An 18,914-nucleotide genomic window follows, 5' to 3' on the forward strand; every position below is an offset into this window, starting at 1 on the left:
TTTTTTTTTTTTTTTTTTTGGTACCGGTGATCAAAGAATTAACTTGTTTCTACACAGCAAAGAAAACAACTAACAAAGTAAAGAGACAGCCTACTGGATGGGAGAAAATCTTTGCCAGCTGCTCTTCTGACAGAGCATCATAAAAAGAAAATCAAATAGCCCAATCAATACATGGGCAAATGAATTGAACAGATACTTCTCAAAAGAAGTAGAAATAACCACTAAGTATTTGGATACATATTCAACATCTGGGCCGGGGATTTAGCTCAGCGATTCGGTAGCCTGCCTCGCAAGCGCAAGGACTTGAGTTTGATTCCCGGTACCACAAAAAAAAAAAAAGTTCACCATCTGGCCATTAGCAAAACAGAAATCAAAACTGCATTAAGATTCCATCTGCTCCAGTCCACATAGCCATCACCCAGAATACAAAAACAATAAATGCTAGCAAGAAGGGGTTTTTTTTCCCACCACAGTGGAGATTGAACACAAGACCTTCACATTCAGCTACATCCCACCCCTATTTTTATTTTGAGGCGGGGTCTCAAGTTGCTAAATTGCCCAGGCTGGGTTTAAACTTGTGATCCTTCTGCTTTAGCCTTTTGGAGTGTGGGGAATTATACACATGATGTCTTTATACACATGGTGGCTACCTCTACAACCATTAGAAAGCATGCTACTGGGTCTGGAATCACATATATCACATATACAGGAAGAACTAGACCCCACCACTGACTACGAACACTCCCCTAGCAGCCACAGTAACAGCAAAACTTAAGAAAATTATCACAGGCCATAAAACCATCCTTTATAATATAGATTACTATAAATTTTGTAAGTATATAAAAACTAGACTTGGCGAGTTTATCACTCTATAAAGACAAAGGCAGGAGCAGTTCCTCAGGCTTTCTCTTCCTCCTCTTTTTCTTCATCCACTCAAAAAAAAAAGGACTCAGCAGAAAGGCCAGTCTTCCATCTTCCTGTCCATCAAGCCTAGCCCCCAATTATCCTTTACAAATTTGGAAATGCAGGCCCCAGGATGTTAGGCACCTTGTCCATCTCATTTGTTGTGCACATTACATGTACTGTGTCGAGTGTACAGCCTAAAGAAATCTGGAAAAGTATAACCTATGGAAAATTTATCTTTTAATTTTTTTTTAGAATACAAAATGTTAGTTTTGAGCCAGGCGTAGTGGTGCATGCCTGTAATCCCAGCACTCAGGAGGCAGAGGCAGGAGGATCGCTGTGAGTTCGAGACTAGCCTGGGCTACATAGTGAGTTCCAGGTCAGTTTCAACTACATAGTGAGACCCTGTCTCAAAAAACCAAAACAAACAAACAAACAAAATGTTAGTTTTCTACCCAATCTTTTCTGCTTGAAACACATGGTCTTTATCATCAGACTTCATGGAGTGTGGCCAGGAGAGGAAGCACAGTGCAGCAGTTATGAGTCGAAACTATGGAACACACTGAGTGGATTCTAATCCCCTTGCTACCAGTGCTGAGCTACAATCCAGGACAAGTCACTCAGACTCCTTAAGTCTGTGTTTCCTCTCTGTGCTTCTCTATCTGTCTCTGACTCTCTCTCTCCTCTTTTCCTTTGCCTCTTCTGTGTGTTTGCATTTGTGTTCTTTGCAGTGCTGGGGATGAACCTATGGCCTCGGCCATGCTCAACAATCACTCAGTCGCTGAGCTACACTCCCCAGCCCAATTTCATCATCTCTAAACTGAAAATCATCATCCTCATTGCTTTCTAGAGTTTCTGTGAGAATTAACTAAGAGAAGTTTTGTAGCAAGCATCACACAAGGTGAGCACTATGGCCCACCCTGTAATCCCTGCACTCAGGTGGCCAAGGCAGAAGGATTAAGACCGAGGCCACCAGGGCTACATGTGATACCTTATCTCACAAAAGCAAAAACAAACAAACAAAAAGCATCACACAGTGCAGTAAAGGTTACTGCTGTTGTGAAGATGTATTTCAAATGTTCTTTGCTGTAAGTGTAGAATGAAAATTTAATTTAATTTGAAGGAAATCATTAAGTAGGCTCTAAAAGCATCTGAAAAAGTAAGATACTATGGAAAGAGATTATAGCTTAAACCATCTTCATCCTCCATGAATTTGCTTTTTTTTATATCAGTAGACTTTAATAAGGCACTAAAATCATGCTTGCTACAAGTTCTAACTTTGTTTTTTAAAGCTTGCATTATTTGTCTTATTATGTTTATTAAATTGATATTAAAATAATATTCAATGAGAGAACTTATTAATCATTAATGTCCTCCAATAACTTGTGCACTAATCCCCTCTCTCCCCGTATATATCTCCACATGATGGTTAATAAAAAATAAAACACACAGAACTAGCTTTGCTGTCGTACACTACATACAAACACTTCTCTAAGCTTAGAAAAGTAAGTAAAGATCACAGGGCTTGAAAAACATGAAAACAGCAGCTAGAAAGTAGAGAAAACTATTTACTATCACAGAAAACATAGCAACCCTTTAGCAGAATGAGATGAAATCATCCATCCTTGGATTGGAGCTCTACTGGCCCTCTGACCAGTGACACCATAAAAAAATAGAAAATTCAGCACTTGCTCTACATGCACAAAGCCCTGGGTTCAGCTCTCCAGCACAAAAAAAAAAAAAAAAAAGTAGAAATCTTTTATTTGGCTAGAACTCTACCATGTTCAAGGCATTTCCACATTTATTGTACATTTTGTAGAGTACATGAGACCATGGGCATGCTAGGCACGCACACCACCACTGGGCCATAACCCCAGTCTCTGAAGAGCAAGGATTTATCTTTGCAATTTCAAAGGAACTAACTGGGCAATGAGAAGGTTCCAGAATCTGCCTGAGGTCATAAGACCGGAGGGTGACAGTGCCAAAACTGGACGCACACTCTGCTCTCCTCATTTTTATTCCAGGGACCTTCTACATCTGAATAAGCCAGCAACTCCTGGAAAAGCTTCTGACCAACATTTTGCACTAAGACATAAAAGAAACAGACCATGCGGTCTGCACCCTGCAGGGGCTAACAACCTAGCTACAGTGACTGTTTAGAGCACATGACCTTAATTAAACATCTTTAGTGGAATTAGGGTGGGAGTAGCAGCAAAGACAACCAAGTATATAGGAGTCTATCACATGTCAAAGAATCTCACAGGCCCACCAGAGGCTACAATCACTAAGAAAACATGCACCCTCCCCTTGGCTAATAACACAGTAAATCAATGCATCTTACTCTTGTAGAAGAGATGCAGACCACAGGCTCCTTATTGGTGATGATGACACAGAACAAGGAGTGTCCTTGGCACTCTCATTATTTGCCTGAATTAATAAAGTAAACAGGAATAGAAAAAACTTTTAATATAGAAACTGTCCCATGGAGACTCCAGGAGAATTGTGTGGGTTTTGTTGTTGTTGTTATTGTTGTTGTGTTGTCTCACTTCTATTAGCCATCATGATTCATATAACTTTTCTGTTAATAATTTAGGTTAATAATAATAATTTTTGTTATTAGGATCAAATTATATGGTGACATTCTACGACTATACTTTTAACCCTAAGTATTTTGGAGTGAGAGCAAATCTTAGGATCCTTTAGCTCAAATCCCTAATTTCTCCTGTAAAGATATCAAGGCCCAAATATTTGAGTAAGTTGCATAAATTTATACACAGGTGGGAGAGTATCAAGTATGAATTTTGTGCCGAGGTTCATGCTCTAAAATATCATTCACTTTTTTTTAAGGAGGAAAGGTTTATTTGACTCGCAGTTTGTAGAGGTTTCAGTTCATAGCCGGCTGGCTGCAAAGCAGGGTGGCATGGGAAGGGAACAGAGGAGAAACAGTGCATGGTAAAGCTGGTGGGAGGCAGTAAGCAGCAGCAGCCTGCCTTCCCTTTCTCCTTTTATATTCTATACAAGCTATAAGCCTATTTGTTGGTGCCACCAACAACCAGGGTGGGGCTTCCATTATTCATATCCAGAACTGTGCTAAACACATTTAGTCATCACACATCCTTAATCCCAGTATCACACCCTAGATGCAGCCACTTCCAAAAAGCCCCACCTATGACCACATGAAACTTTGGGGGATATCTAGATACAGCCATAACAGGGATATATATTTTCTACCAAACTGTCACAGAAACACTAAACATAATGAGTTCCACCGAATTAAAACTAAAAGATTTTACTGAACAAAAATGTAGTTTACTTTTAACATTCTGTCTTAAAATTTCATTCTAACACCTACAAATACATCGTCTTTTTGTGTATGTATGTTGTGTTGTAACTTTTTCATTGGGTGGAGCTGGGGATGGAACCCATGGCCCTGTGCATGCTAATCAAAAACTCACCCCAGTCTTAGTGTTCTTAGGAGACTGGATCTTGCTATGTTGCTTACACTCCTGGGCTCAAGAGCTCCTCTTGCCTCACCTTCCTGAGCAGCTGGAACTACAGGCACAACATCTCATCCAGTTCCCTTTATGTATTTTTGATGGTTGCAGGATAAACAAGATAACTGCTATATTTTTAAAAGTGTTAACATAAGTGTCTGTTTCTTCCAAACTATCTTACACAAAATGAGAATTAAAACAAATGTCTCTTATATGAAACTTCCTCTGATTTAAAGCTCAGACATATTTATTTCATAAACTTCCTCTAAGATCCCATATTATCTATCAATTGAAATATTTGTGCCCACAAATATATATATATGTATATAAAAATGGATATTCAGGGATGGCTCTTCTGGTTGGATAAAATATTATACAATTGTTTAAATGGTGCTTTTGAAATATTTAAAGTAATTAGAAAGATTGTTATTAATGTTGAATGCATAACACAAATTCCTAAATTAAGAAGTTAATGTTTCTGGAGTTTAAGATGGTGAGTCCCAAAAGACAGCACAGAATGCCCACAAAAATTGATAATGTACAATGCTGAAAAGAAAGTCACAATAATTTCAATAGAGTTTACCCAGTGCTTGTTATACGATTATGTTCTGTAAAAAGAAGATTGCCTTTAAAATTTCATGACTTTATAATACCTAATTAACCAGGTTTAAAGATAGTCATGAGCCAAATCATATAATACTTACAACGGAAAGACATTAAAAACATTTCTTTACTGCAACAACAAGTAGAAGTCATACAAAAGTCAGACAGCCATCCTATTAGTGATAAAATAGTATCTGGAAACGAGGTCAGCAAAGAAAGCACAAACCCTCTGTAGAGAAAACTCTAAACACTTCTAAAAGGACTTAAAGATAATTTGAATAAATGAGAAAGTGCTTCACATTCTTTGATTAGCTGGTATTATAAAAGTGATAACAATGTTCAGCCTAATCTATCAATTTAATGAAAATCCAACCAAATGCCATTAGGATTTATTAAAAACAGTCAGTAGCATATTCTAAATTTACATGGACAACTACATCTAAGGTACATATTGAGGATTAAGTCAACTTTGAAAAAGGGATACTTCTCTGCAAAGTCACATTTATAAGAACCATATGGTACTGCTTGAAAACAGAAAAAAAAAACATAGAAAAGGAAAGAACAGAAACCTCAGAAACAGATTTATCTCTCTCTCTCTCTCTCTCTCTATATATATATATATAGAGAGAGAGAGAGAGAGAGAAAGAGAGAGAGAGAGATATATGAATGCTATAAATATGGTAACAAAAGTCACTGAGTAAAATTAGTAGATTACACTGGAAAAACTGACTTTGCCATGTGGAGAAAAATAAAACTATATCCCCACATTACACTACCTACCAAAGAAGACTCTAATCAAGAATGGAAATGTAAAAGATGAAGCTATAATAGAAAACTAGAGAGGGGAGAATTTTTGCTACCTTGGAGTCAAAGAAACTTTCTTAAATGAGAAACAGTACAAACCATAAATTAGAAATAAATTGGATCATATAAAATTTAAGTATTTCTGTCCAACTAAGGACACTACGAATTTTGGAAGATACAATTTAGCAGACAATATTTGCTAAGATCATTTCTTCATGTCAAGATTCAATAATTTCATAAAACTGAATCTACTCCAAATCTTTTAAATAGGAGGAGATCTATCATAGGATACAACTTAGGCTTATGGAATCTTGGATGGCATGGATTAAAGGGTTCTTTTCAGATTTAAAGTTTCTTTTCAGAAACTACTCACAAAGCCCCAATATGGGACCAGACAACCAAAGAAGCAGCCACTTCCTCTATGATCTGAAGTCCTGGGCCCTAGAAGCTCACTTCCTGCTTGACCAGGAAGCCCCAATGCTAAGTCTACCTCTATTACTGGCTCTGGCACTGTGCTATGTCTGCCACCAGCTGTATCAGCTGCACAGACACACCCAGCCCCACCCAAGTCCTGGATACAAGACCTTGCTAACTTTGCCCTGAAAGAGTTGGACAGTTCCTCAGCTATGACGGCCAGTAGAAACAACAGAAGTCTTAGACCTGACCACGGCCTTCTATGTGTGGTACAGAATTATGAAACATAAATCACATCTGAAACTCAAACCTGCAAGGGACTATGAGAAACGTCACTTTTAAATTCCTGACCTTGTTGGGCGTGGTGGCTCATGCCTGTAATCCCAGCCCTCAGGAAGCTGAGGCAGGAGGATCGCTGTAAGTTCGAGACCAGCCTGGGCTACACAGTGAGTTCCAGGTCAGTCTCAACTACATAGTGAGACCCTGTCTCTAAATAAATAAATAAATAAAATTAAACTCCTGACCTTTAACATAAGGAAAGAAGACCAGAAGGAGGCTTTGAATAATGTCTCATATCCCAGCATTGGTATTAGGATAAGACCTAGGATATATTAGGAACACCTGTGAATAACCACAAAACTCAGAAAACCCTACAGAAAAAGTACGAGGACAGGAGGAGGCAATTCACAGAAAGGTAAACCAAATGGCAAAATAATTAAAAAAAAATTTAAAGCACAGGTTTTCTCAAAGGCGTTGGTCATCCAATAAACACATACTAAAAAGTAGAACAGTAATAACTTTCCCTCTAAGGACTAGTGGAATGTATATAATGGTAATTTACTGTGTGAATGGATTATAAACTAGGAGAGACATTATGCATTCTGGAAATTAATCTGGCCATACCCAGACAAATTAAGTAAATCTTTATTGTATGACTGAGCAATCTCCTTAATATACATATTTCTCAGAGCGTTTTCTACACTAGGCTGAAAAGTAAGGGAATCTCGATGGATGTCACTGCACAATCATTTAAATAAAATCCAGGGAATGCACCCAGAGCAGCAGCATTGCATAACCCTAGGAAAAACCTTAAGCACCTACTATGAGAGGTAAATGGTGCCCCCTGCTGTTGTACAACCCAGCAGAACATTCACCCTTTGGAATATGCTGTAACAGTAAGGAGCAATAAGTTTCTCAGGAATTTACCCAGAAAAATGTATATTTTTTCCAAAGGCGGTCACACTTCAAAAATAAATGAGGTCTACAACTCAAGAGTACTGTATCTGTATAAACACACTACTATGTACTTTACAAAAATATACACGATTCCACGGATACCAAATACATAAAACTAGTCTTTTATGTCCATAGGGATCTCAGAATGGGAAATAAAATGTGAGAATATAGGGACAAAATGAAGAGTTCTGTAAGGACCAAGGAAGGGAGTTTTATCATGAAATGAGAAACATCACTGAAGGGATTTTTTTTTTCCCCAAGAATACTGTCAATGATACTAGAAAGAACCTGGAATATCTGAAGAGTAATCAGAGTATTTAGATGGTTGAAGAGATGGCAGACGGGAAGTAGAGATTGAGCAATGAGAGAAAAATGCTGCAGAGAATTAAATTTGAAGGTACGTCGAACCACATATCACGCCTATTACATGCCTATTATACAAAGCATATGTATGTAATGTGTTATATGATATTATTTACATATTAAAATTAGTCTTAAACCTGCTTCCATATGTAGGGGAAAATAATCTAACTTAATATGTGAACAAACCCCAATTTAACTGGAAGTATATTCTTACAACACATGGTCAAGTCTTGGCCAATCATAGCAACCAAGCATCCGACCAATCATAGGTGAGAACCGTCAAAGTGTGCCCAAATAAGACAAGTATGGAATTGTAAGCAATCGGGCTATTTCTGTATGTTACCTCCATCCTGGCTATAAGTAAACCCCTGCCCAGAGGCTGCGGCCGAAGCTGTCTGAACTGTTTTTTGTCCTGAGTGCTTCTTCATTGATCAGTTTTTTCTTTACCTGCTCAAACTCTGGTAAATGTAGTAAGGTTTACCTTTTAACAATATGAAGATATAAAACATGCATTGTACATATTTGACACATATAAAAGAATTTACACTTCAACTTGGAGTAAAATGAGATCACTATAATGTTTCTAAATGGGCTATCCTGCCCAGGTGTGTATTTTATTTTATTTTACTTTATCTTATTCATTATAGTCTTTTGTGCTACAGATTAAAAGGCCATACTCATGCCAAGTATATATTCTACCACAGAGCTATACTTCAGCTCCTAAATGTGTGTTTTAAATAATTTACTCTCTTGCCTTATGAAAAATAGACTGGAAAAAATCCAAACTGTGGTCAGGAGAATGTTGAGGAGGCTGGTGACAGTGATCTAAATGAGCTAGGAAAGCCAGAGGCAATGGGAACAGAAACCAGAAGACATTTTAAAATGGGAAGATTAATATTTAAAATGGGAAGATTAGTTGGGTGTGACATATGAAAAGAATGAGGAATCAGCGAATAGGGCAAGACTGAACAGCAGTACCCTGACTGGGAGGCTCAGGAAGAGGGGGTTTAGAGGGCAGGAAAATAATAAGTGCCCTTTTAGTCACAATGACTCCCCTAGACCTGTGGTCTTAAAATGAAATGCCTCTAGGGCATGGAAGACAGGAGCTAGAGATGCACACCTAGCAGTCTACTGGTTATTAAAGTTGGTGAAGAAACCTTACAAAAGGAAACTGGGGGCTGAACCTTCGAAGCGTACCCAAAAGCTAAACCTAAACTACATATCCAGTTTTTATTATCCCAGAACAGATGACAGGAAAATGATCTGCGAGAGTCAAATGAAGCACCTCAGAGAAACAGTCCAAATCAATGTATCACATTTTCAGTCCAGTCCCATGTCTCTCCCTCTAAACAGTGGCAGTTCTTGTTCTACCATCTACGCCTAACCCCCAAAAATTGGGCCCAAGAGTCAACAAGCTTCTGGATTTTTCTAAAAATGGAATAGAGGCAGATCCCATTCTATATCCTGAAATAAACTACCAGGATACTCTCCAAACATTTTCCACCCTCAAAGCCATTTACCTGAACCAGCAGTGCAAGCACAGTAAAATATAATTGGCTTGTAGAACATCTTGGTAGCTGCAATATGAACACTTCCCATGGAGTTCACATGACTCAGACTTCTCTGGACAGGAAGTATTGGTCTTCAGGAAAAAGGAGCCAATTACATCAAGTATATAGTTTGAAAAGTGTGTCACAAAACATTATCCCTATTGTTATCCCATTCCTTTTATTATTCCTTTAAAAGAAAAGAAAATTTGTATCTTAATAATGAAGAGACTCATTGCTTACAAAACCCTCTACAAAGGAACCGCATTTATGAGACCCTGAAATGGTTCCACTCTAGTCCATCTGCTTTTTAATAGCTTTCACCAAGCAGTACTAGTATAAGGCCAATAAAACTTTTTTTTTTTAAATCTGGGAGCTTTCAAAATTTTTTATTCCCTAAGAAAATTTTAATATCAAGGCAAACTTCTAAGTGGACTCAATAAAAATTATTTGAGTAAGTATACATATAATAGTAGGAGAACTGAAAATATAACAAAGACAAATATGTTAAAGTCAAAGACCGCACTGCTTGTATCGAGAAGTTTAAAGTATAAGAAAAAATGTACAGCTTGTAATTCATCCAAGAGTAGATGACTTTCACTGCTGAAAATGAATCTGAAAGGATTTGTTCAGTATTCTGTGCCCATATGAGAAAAATTTGATGTTGTCTAAGTCTCCAGGTAACACATTGTACAGCGTAGCTTTACCTTTCACATATTTTCATAACACGAGATCATCTATCATACAAAATTACTTCTTCAGTGTTCAGAAACATGCATTCATGATAGATGACATTCCAACCATTCCAAATCCCTTTCAACATGAGCCAAAAATTAATCAAAACTATCAAGGTCAAAGCATCATTGCTCTCAGAAATCCAAAGCGCCCTTACCCATGGGATCAATGGATTCACCAGCATAAGGATTTTCTTCAGTTCTACCAATAAAGAAGCACTCTCCATATGCACAATACCACAATTAGGCAGAAACATACCTGCAGGAACCATCACCTTTCTAAAATCACAGGGTTCAAAGGAACTTGGAGGAGGCAGCTTTCTAGGCAGCACCTGGGATTGAACCCAAGGTCTCATGCATGCTACGTAAGCACACTATCAATGAGCTACATCTTAAATCTCTGCTGTTAAGAAACCAAAGCACTAAGCAGTACAAGATCCGAGGGTGCGGGTCAGCAGGAGAGCAAGTGTAAATCCCTGGGTTTAATCCCCAGCACCACACACATACCAAAAACAAACAAAAAAGTGAGAAATTATAGCCCAAGCCTTATAGAAAACCAGTGGCAAAACTGAAAAGGAAAGTAGACTGAAAGACTGCTCCGCCTGAGCCTTGGCCCTGGGCTTCCTAACATTTTTCTCCTTCCTAGCGACATAAAGCAAACATTTACATGACAGAATTACTCTCCGTACATGTGCACTGTATTACCAAGTACTATAACAAGGAACTTTTGCCTGATGTACAAAGACATTCAACTGGATAGTCTAAATAGTTCCAAGCATAATTTTACAATATGCTTCCCAAGATATTATCTCAAGAGGACCATTTTCAGGCCACAGCAGCTCGAGCACAACTGATGATAAAGCTTCCAGTGGTTCCAAGATTTGCTGCAGCCTGACTCAACCACAGAAGAATAGTAGAAATTTTCTTGCCCGATCAACACTTCCAAGTACAACTCTGCAAAGGTGGAAGGCATTTCCCCCTTTCTTATCCAGAGCAGAGTATCTGTCAAAAGAATAATGACTCTGTAGTATGATTAATGTCTTTCTATAGCCTCTACTAACCGTTAGTTTTTACAATTTTAATAACTACCTAGCATTACTACAGTTTCAATTTGATTCATCATATTTTCCATATACTTATATTTTTAATATTGAAAAGCCTTATAAAAGTTTTCAGTTGCTAAAATTACATGCAATAACTATTAACTCAGAGGCGATACTCATCTGTTTCTTCCTAATGGCCCCTTAATGCTAAATTTTATTATTACTTACAATGCTAAAGCAAAATGAAGAGAAGAATAAAATTTTCTCTCTCCCCTTTACCTCTTTCACCATTACCAATAAAATTTATATTTGATACAGGAAATGTAGCTCAGAGAAATGTATATATGTGTGAAAGGTCAGAGTAACTGAAATATCATGATTTTAAAATTAACTTTTAGAAGCAAGAATACATGTTTTCAACATATGTTCTGTCAAAGTTATCATTCTACCTTTATCACTGATTCAAATACACCTCAATGAAAATAATTCATTTCAACTGCCCAAATAAGTTAGCAATTTTCAAGTTTAAATTCAACTAGTCTTAGCTGTCATTAGCCTGAATGCCAACTCACCTGTATAAACACCTCAAAAAGATTCATGAACAAATATTCATCAAGACATTTAGTTTACTTGGTGTTTATCACGTTGTCTGGCACACACAAGACACAGAGTAGATAAATGTGGATGGACTGAGAGACGAGGAGATGATGGACAGATGGAATCTGCCAAGCAGGAAGGAAAGAGGACTGAAAGAATCCCTCAGTCCAAGAAGCAAATGCAATGTGATATAAACAGTAAGGACAGAGCCAGAGAGATGGCCACCAGTTAGGTCTAGCTGGGAAAGACGCAAAGAAAGGGAAATGGAATAAGCCCTTTTCAGATGCTAAATCAAGAGACAAATTGGGCGTTCCAAGGGCGTAAAACAGCAAGACAAAGGCCCAAAGTTGGGAAAAAGAAATGCAAGTTCATAGAACAGTAAGCAGATTAGTTGTCTAAAGTAGAGTTTATGAAAGGAATCGTGGGAGGGAAGGCTGCAAAATCAGGCGGTTGTGGCCAGATGCTGTGCAGAACTTAAATACTGAGGGTGTCAGCTGCTGCCTCCTCCTCTCCACCCTCTCCTTTAGAAAGCATCACCCGCCCTCAGTCTCACAGCCACACCCCATCATATGCTTGCCTTCTCCTAAGCCCCTGGAAATTCCCAAGAAATTGACGATAGTGCTTACAACCATGTAAAAGGAAAACATCACATAAAATTTTAAAATCTCTCCTCCCCAAAAACCAAAACAAAAAATCTAGTAACTACAAATATTAATTTTCAATTAATGTCTGATCAATTTATATCCTGCCAAAGTTTCGTACAATTTTAGAGTTGTTCGGTTCAATTATAACAAATTTGGCTCTGGCCACTTTAAACAATGAAGTTTATTAAGAAAACAAATCAAGACAGAAAAGTAATTAGCACCAATTAAATGACTTCAGTGCAGCAGGCAAAGTGGTAGGGCCTTTATATTCACTGTTTCATCTTAATATTACTAATGTGAAATTGTTCTTCACCTTAATACATATGAGGAAATTTATCTGAGAATCTCTTAGCTAAATAGGACGTAAATAATAATAGTAGTTAGAATAACTACAGCTGGCCTCATCAACATATTTTTCAGCAACTTTTTAATAGAATCAGAAGAAAAAGCATTAGAAGCATCTGTTCTATTTCAGATACTCGTGGCTTTTATCCAACTGCTTAAATGTACTTAAAACTAGGCCAGTCCTCAGTTCACAAGGCAGTTATTAAAATCTATCACTGAAGCTACTGGGGTACCTGACTTTGATCCAAACCACAGACCTAAGAAACCAAGCGAAAGAGTGTGACACAGTGGCACATGCCTGTAATCCCAGCTACCCAGGAGCCTGAGATGGGAAGATCTTGAGTTCAAGGTCAGCCTGGGTAACATGGGGAGAACTCACCTCAGAAGAAACCCTAAGAAACGATGCTCAGACCAAACTCAAATAACTTAAAAACATTGTCCCCAGTCTCCATTAATGCCGCTACAATCTCTTCTGATATATAGAACCCAGTATGGCAATATTTAGGGAAAAGGATAGCATCCTATAACCCCTTTCTTGTTATAGTTGGACGTCATACGTATTAGGGATAATTCTGACTTTTTTCATTTTTGGACGTTAACCGGACATCTGTACTCTGTCAAGTGCTACTGATAGAATTCAGACTGTTCCTGGCCTTAAAAACTTCAATGTAACGAATTCCCAAGCCATGTCAGCAATTGTGTACTCCTAGGGTGGGGCCTTCCTCTTGCCAATACAGACATCCAGATAACCTTCAGAAAGGCCAAAGTCATGTACCATCCAAGTCCGAAACTCCAAGAACTTTATTAAGCAGCCCTCCAAAAGCTCGATGATCCACTTGGTTTTACTCTATACATACTAACAACAGGTTTGTTTTTTAAAATCCCAAATGGGGCACTTACTAGCTGAATGCCATCAGGCAAGTTACTTCACACGTCTGAGCCTTGCTTTGCTCCTAGGAAAGATGGGGATAAACAGCTCTACTTCAAGACTGCTGTGAGGATGGCAGAAAATCATATAATCCATCAGTGCAGGGCCTGGCATTAGTAGAAGTGCAATAAATAAAGCTGACTTCGCTGCTCCAGGCTTAACAGGCCAATGAAAAACTGACCTGAAAAATCGAATCATAAAGAAGTGGGGCAGGGGGCTGGAGAAGAAACAAGACAGCTCTAAGAATAGACAGCTGAGAGCAGGGAAGGGTCAAGAAACAATAAAGACACTAAAGCTCAGAAACAGCAGGCTGCGTCCCCCAGCCTCCACCCTGAAATAGCTGTTGAGGGAATCACTAACATTTTCACAAGATGGCATGCCTGAAGATGACATTACACTCTTTAAAACAGATTAAATTTTTAGACCATGCCTTTTAAAAAAGACAGATAAGCACATAATTGACTTTGGTAGGAGTCCTATCAAAGTATTGAGCAGGTTAGGGATACTGCTCAGTGGCAGATCACTTGCATTGCATGGGTTCTGTCTCTAGCGCTGCAAAAACAAGTGACTTAGCATCACGTCTTCAGCGTGTTAAAAGTCTGAACCTCAAATGCAGGGCGGTATCACTGGGCTGGAAATGGAACTCTGTCAGTCACAGAACCACTGCTTAGCATGGGCCAGGCCCTCAGTTCTGTCCCCAGCACCACACACACACACACACACACACACACACACACACACAGAAAGAAAAGCAAGAAAGAAGAAACCTCTATTCCCAGCTACTGCTATGATTAATGTGTAAAGTATGAGTGTCCAAACTTTTGACTTGCCTAGGAAGTACCAAGTAAATGGGATTGTCTTGGGCTGCATAGACTATATTATAAAATACATAAATATGTCACACAAATTCCATTTATTTATTTATTTATTTATTTATTATTTTGGAGTAGCAGGGCGATATCAAACTCAGGACCTTGCGCTTACAAGGCAGACAGCAGCCTAAATCCCGCCCCCCTTTTTATATTTAACTTAGTAACTATTTTATGAAATGAGTCCATATTTAATAATTACATAAGAAAGCTTCCATGTCTTCTTGAAAAGAATAAACACTCATTTCACAAGCTCACACACCCATAGGTGGGTTGAAATCCTATCACCAGGAATCACTACACTTCACTCACCCAGGAACGTCTGACACTCGTGGGCTTCGACACAGACTGTGCAGCAGATATAGGAGGCAGAGTCCACACCGCGCTTCCTCCTCCCCTCACAGCGTTACACTGTCACCTACACCTACGAAGTTCAAGCACTGTTCAATAGAGTCTTGAAAACTACGTAATGATGTTGAAAGTTCACAATCTTGAGGGACCACATTACTAGGTGTCCGGGGCCACGAGCTGCAAACATTTAGGTAAAGAAACCTCTCAGTTCTTTTCTATTATCCATGGAAAAATATGTATTTCAAACACATTAATCGTGATGTTTGTAGAAGCAGTGGCTTAAGACATCATCAGTTTCTTAACAGCTAAACAAGATAGTGTTTTAGTCTCCCTCATTGCTAATGTTTTTATATCTCCCAAAAAGATACAAACATGTGAAATGGAAATCTCTTCACCACAATATTCTCCCCGCATTTGCAAGGCAGAAAAAAGAAACATCTGTTCTTTGCTGCAGAGCTTACAATCCTTATTCTATGCTTTAAAGATAAAAGATGTTGAAGGAAGCCCATAGATACGTATATGATCACCTGCTTCCAAGGCAGCTGGCAGTTAACTGATCCAAATACATACACAATCAAGGCCAAAGAACTGGTCCCCTAAGGACATTAATGGTGCTCCCCAAGCCCCTTGTAACTTCCAAGACACCCATAAAATAGCAGAGTACAAGAGAGAAGCACATGTGGTGGCAGATGACAAGGAGAGTCAGCAACTGAGAAACAGAGGACCCTGTCAATGTGGATTCCTTCCACTGTTCCAAGTTTCCATGAAAGCTGCCTTAAAAAATCCAATTCCCCCTGGCCGGTGATCACCTTTCATTTAGTCCAAGGAAGGCTAGATTCAACCATGAAAGGAGTGCCCATTATCAACAGAAATCACAAAGATCCCCTAAGAGGAAGATATTACAGATAGGTGCTGTAACACTGTAAGATAGTTTTTCTTCTATGTATTACCTTCCAGTGTTGAATGAGAATAAGCAAGTGTTATCAGGCATGAATCAGTAGGCTTGGCTTTTATTTCCCATTCTGCCTCTGCATGAATCACAGAATGACCTTGAGAAAGTTATTTCACCTCTTCTTCTACCACCATTTCTTCCCAGTGACAAGTTAGGTTAAATCTAATGATTTTGTTTTTCTTGACTAAAGCTGAAGGAAGGAGATTAATGTATGGAAGCTCCTATACAAAATATATCTGCAGCCAGGCGTGGTGGCGCACGCCTGTAATCCCAGCACTTGGGAGGCTGAGGCAGGAGGATCGCTGTGATTTCGAGACCAGCCTGGGATACATAGTGAGTTCCAGGTCAATCTCAACTACACAGTGAGACCATGTCTCAAATATATACACATACATATACATATACATACACATATGTATATGTGTGTGTGTGTGTGTGTGTGTGTGTGTGTGTATCCACTATATCCAACTATCAAATACAAGGTAGGTAATGTCCATATAAAAACAACTAACCCTGTGCTTTCACTACACAGAATTAAAAAAAAAAAACTGCTTGGAAACCAGTCACGGCTGTGCACATGCCTACAGCCTGTAATCTCAGCAGCTGGGGAGGATGTGGCAGGAGGATCACAAGTCCAAGACCTACCTGGGAATTCAGCAAGTCCCTATCTCAAAATAAAAAGTTAAGAGAGCTGGGATTAGCTCAGTGTGAAAGTACCACACACACACTAATCTGCTTGGAGCGGTCAACAAAACCCAAGTGCTACCATAGGCTTCCTCTATGATCCTAAATTTCCAATTTGAAAATATGGTACTAGTAAATTTAAAGGACATGCAAGGTCCATGAATACACTTTGTAAGAGGAAACAAAATTTCGACCTATTTAGGGCCTATGATCTTTCAGAATTCTGTTCAATCCTCATCTGACAAGTCCTCCCTATCAGCCCAAAGAGATAAGCCACTATATCCTTGATGTTTTTAGGACCCTGTCTACACATCTGTGGACAGATATACAGGTAGATATATAGATTCTTGTACACTGAACTTTATTTTTCTTCTGATGCTAGAAATGCAACGTCGGATTCTCACATATACTGGGCAAGTACTATACCACTGACTTATACCTCTAATCCCTTCTCGGTACTCATGGGTGTCTCCTCTTCACTTAGTGAAACATTACTATGATTCAATAGTCTGTGTATCACACTGGGGATGTAGTTCATGGTAAAGTGCTTGCCTAGAGGCCCTGGGTTGCATCCCCAGCACCGGGAATAAAACAATCTGCGTAACACTCTCCACCTGGCATATTGCATGGCACAATGTGGCTGTCTAGTGTGTGTGTGTGTGTGTGTGTGGGTGTGTTTACACACATGTGTGTGTACTAAGGCATGTGTGCGCACACCAAGTGACTGAAGCAAATTTCCAAAATCTTATACCACTACTAGGAATAGCAATTATTAATATTAATCATTGAAAATCGTAATTGTGAACAATATTCATTTTGAGAAAACTATGTAAATGAATGTAACTCAAAGAGAAAATCCATGATTTCTCACCAGCACTAAATTCACAAAGATTGTGCTGAAAAATAGAGCATTGCCTACCATGTGCAAGGCCCTAAGTTCAGTCCCCTGGACTTCAAAAAGAAACTCAAGAATGTTCCACTCTTCTATCAAAAATGATCTTTCATTTTTGTGTGTGTGTATTTTGCTTTTGGTCTGTTTTTAGAATTTATCTAATGCATTTAAGACTGAATATCCTTTTAACTGAATCTGTACAATAAAGAAAAAGGAGGAAAGAAAATGAAAAACAAGCCCATATAAAGAGGTTACTTTTAAAGATTCTATAAATGCAAAATAAAAACAATACATAGATGAAAATGTAAAATGTAGCCCCCAAAAAGTAGCTAGCCCAACATTAACAGCACCTAGCCAGCTGAAGAGCCATCCTCAGCAAGAACTTTCATAAAAGTCATGTTCTACAGATAGCCTCTTTATTAAATAACAATATAAGATTTTAAAATTGCATTTGAAAGTGTCAGCTTTTCAAATAGTTATAGCAAACTTACCGCCACTGGCGAAAAAATTGTATTTTTTCCTATTCTAACACTCTATTTTACTTAATAATTAAAAGTAGTATAGAGAAAACACACGGATACTTAAGGGAAGGCCTTGGGACCTGTCAGCCTATGAGAAAGGATACGTTCATTTTACTACTTGGCATTTACCGCTGTAAACTCTTCAGGTGTGCTCTAGCTGTGTTAGACTATAACAGATGCTAAGAAAGAGGGTGTCAGTTGGACCTCATGATGCCTCTGACCTTCTCAACTTCACTGCTTCCTGGTCACAGCCCATTCTGATTGGACCATGAAACCAAATGAAAGCATCCCTACATTCTACTACGTATTCTCTTCTAATAGCACGTACAGGATTGGACTGCATTAGCAGTCACAAGAGTGACTGCTCAACTTGCCAAAGTAGTGGTACCCAGTTAGAACACTGCAAGATAAGAACTATGTATCACCTGCATACATGTTGCATGTGTACACGCATACACACGTATACACATGTATACGAGCAGTCAGAGATCACCTTTGTAAAGTAACGGAATGACTTACGTCTATAATATCTATCTTTAAAACGGATGGAAAACAATCTTGTTCTTTTAATACTGAGGAGTCAGAAAGGAGGGAATAAACTACAGCTTAGCTAACAAGGGTACAAAAGGAGTCAGACTGCCTGGGGGAACCCAGAACCTTGGACAAGAGTAGATATCTGGGGGAAACAAGCAGAGCAGCCCTTTCTAGAGATGACTCGGGACAAATACTCCCGAATTGCCCCCTTTATCACCCTGTAAAAAAACAAAACCAATGCGTCTATCCGAGGCACTAGGGTCACAGCCAGGCAGGATTCCCCAGCAGCAGGGGTGGGGGGCTGGCAAGGGGAAGACCCTGATTGGTAGGCGACCTGCCACCTGGAGGCGCCGGGCGCTCACCTGTGAACACGTTCTGGAAGCCGTCCGCTGGGGCCTGCGCCCCAGACGCCTTAGCTGCCAGCGCGGGGGTCACCCCGTCGCCGTCCGCGGCTGC

At 39.0% G+C, this 18,914-nt stretch overlaps 1 protein-coding gene across 1 annotated transcript in view; it reads right to left on the minus strand.

Annotated features, from left to right (window-relative positions):
* Fmn2 (formin 2) overlaps positions 1-18,914 on the minus strand; it is a 312,905-nt gene that overhangs the window by 292,074 nt on the left and 1,917 nt on the right. Inside the window, exon 3 of the mRNA XM_033761961.1 lies at positions 18,821-18,910. Coding sequence (XP_033617852.1) covers positions 18,821-18,910 — 90 coding nt within the window. The remainder of the gene's footprint in view (positions 1-18,820; positions 18,911-18,914) is intronic.

This window comes from Fukomys damarensis, unplaced genomic scaffold (assembly GCF_012274545.1).
Source record: "Fukomys damarensis isolate Sample0158 unplaced genomic scaffold, DMR_v1.0_HiC HiC_scaffold_11, whole genome shotgun sequence".
NCBI lineage: Eukaryota > Metazoa > Chordata > Mammalia > Rodentia > Bathyergidae > Fukomys > Fukomys damarensis.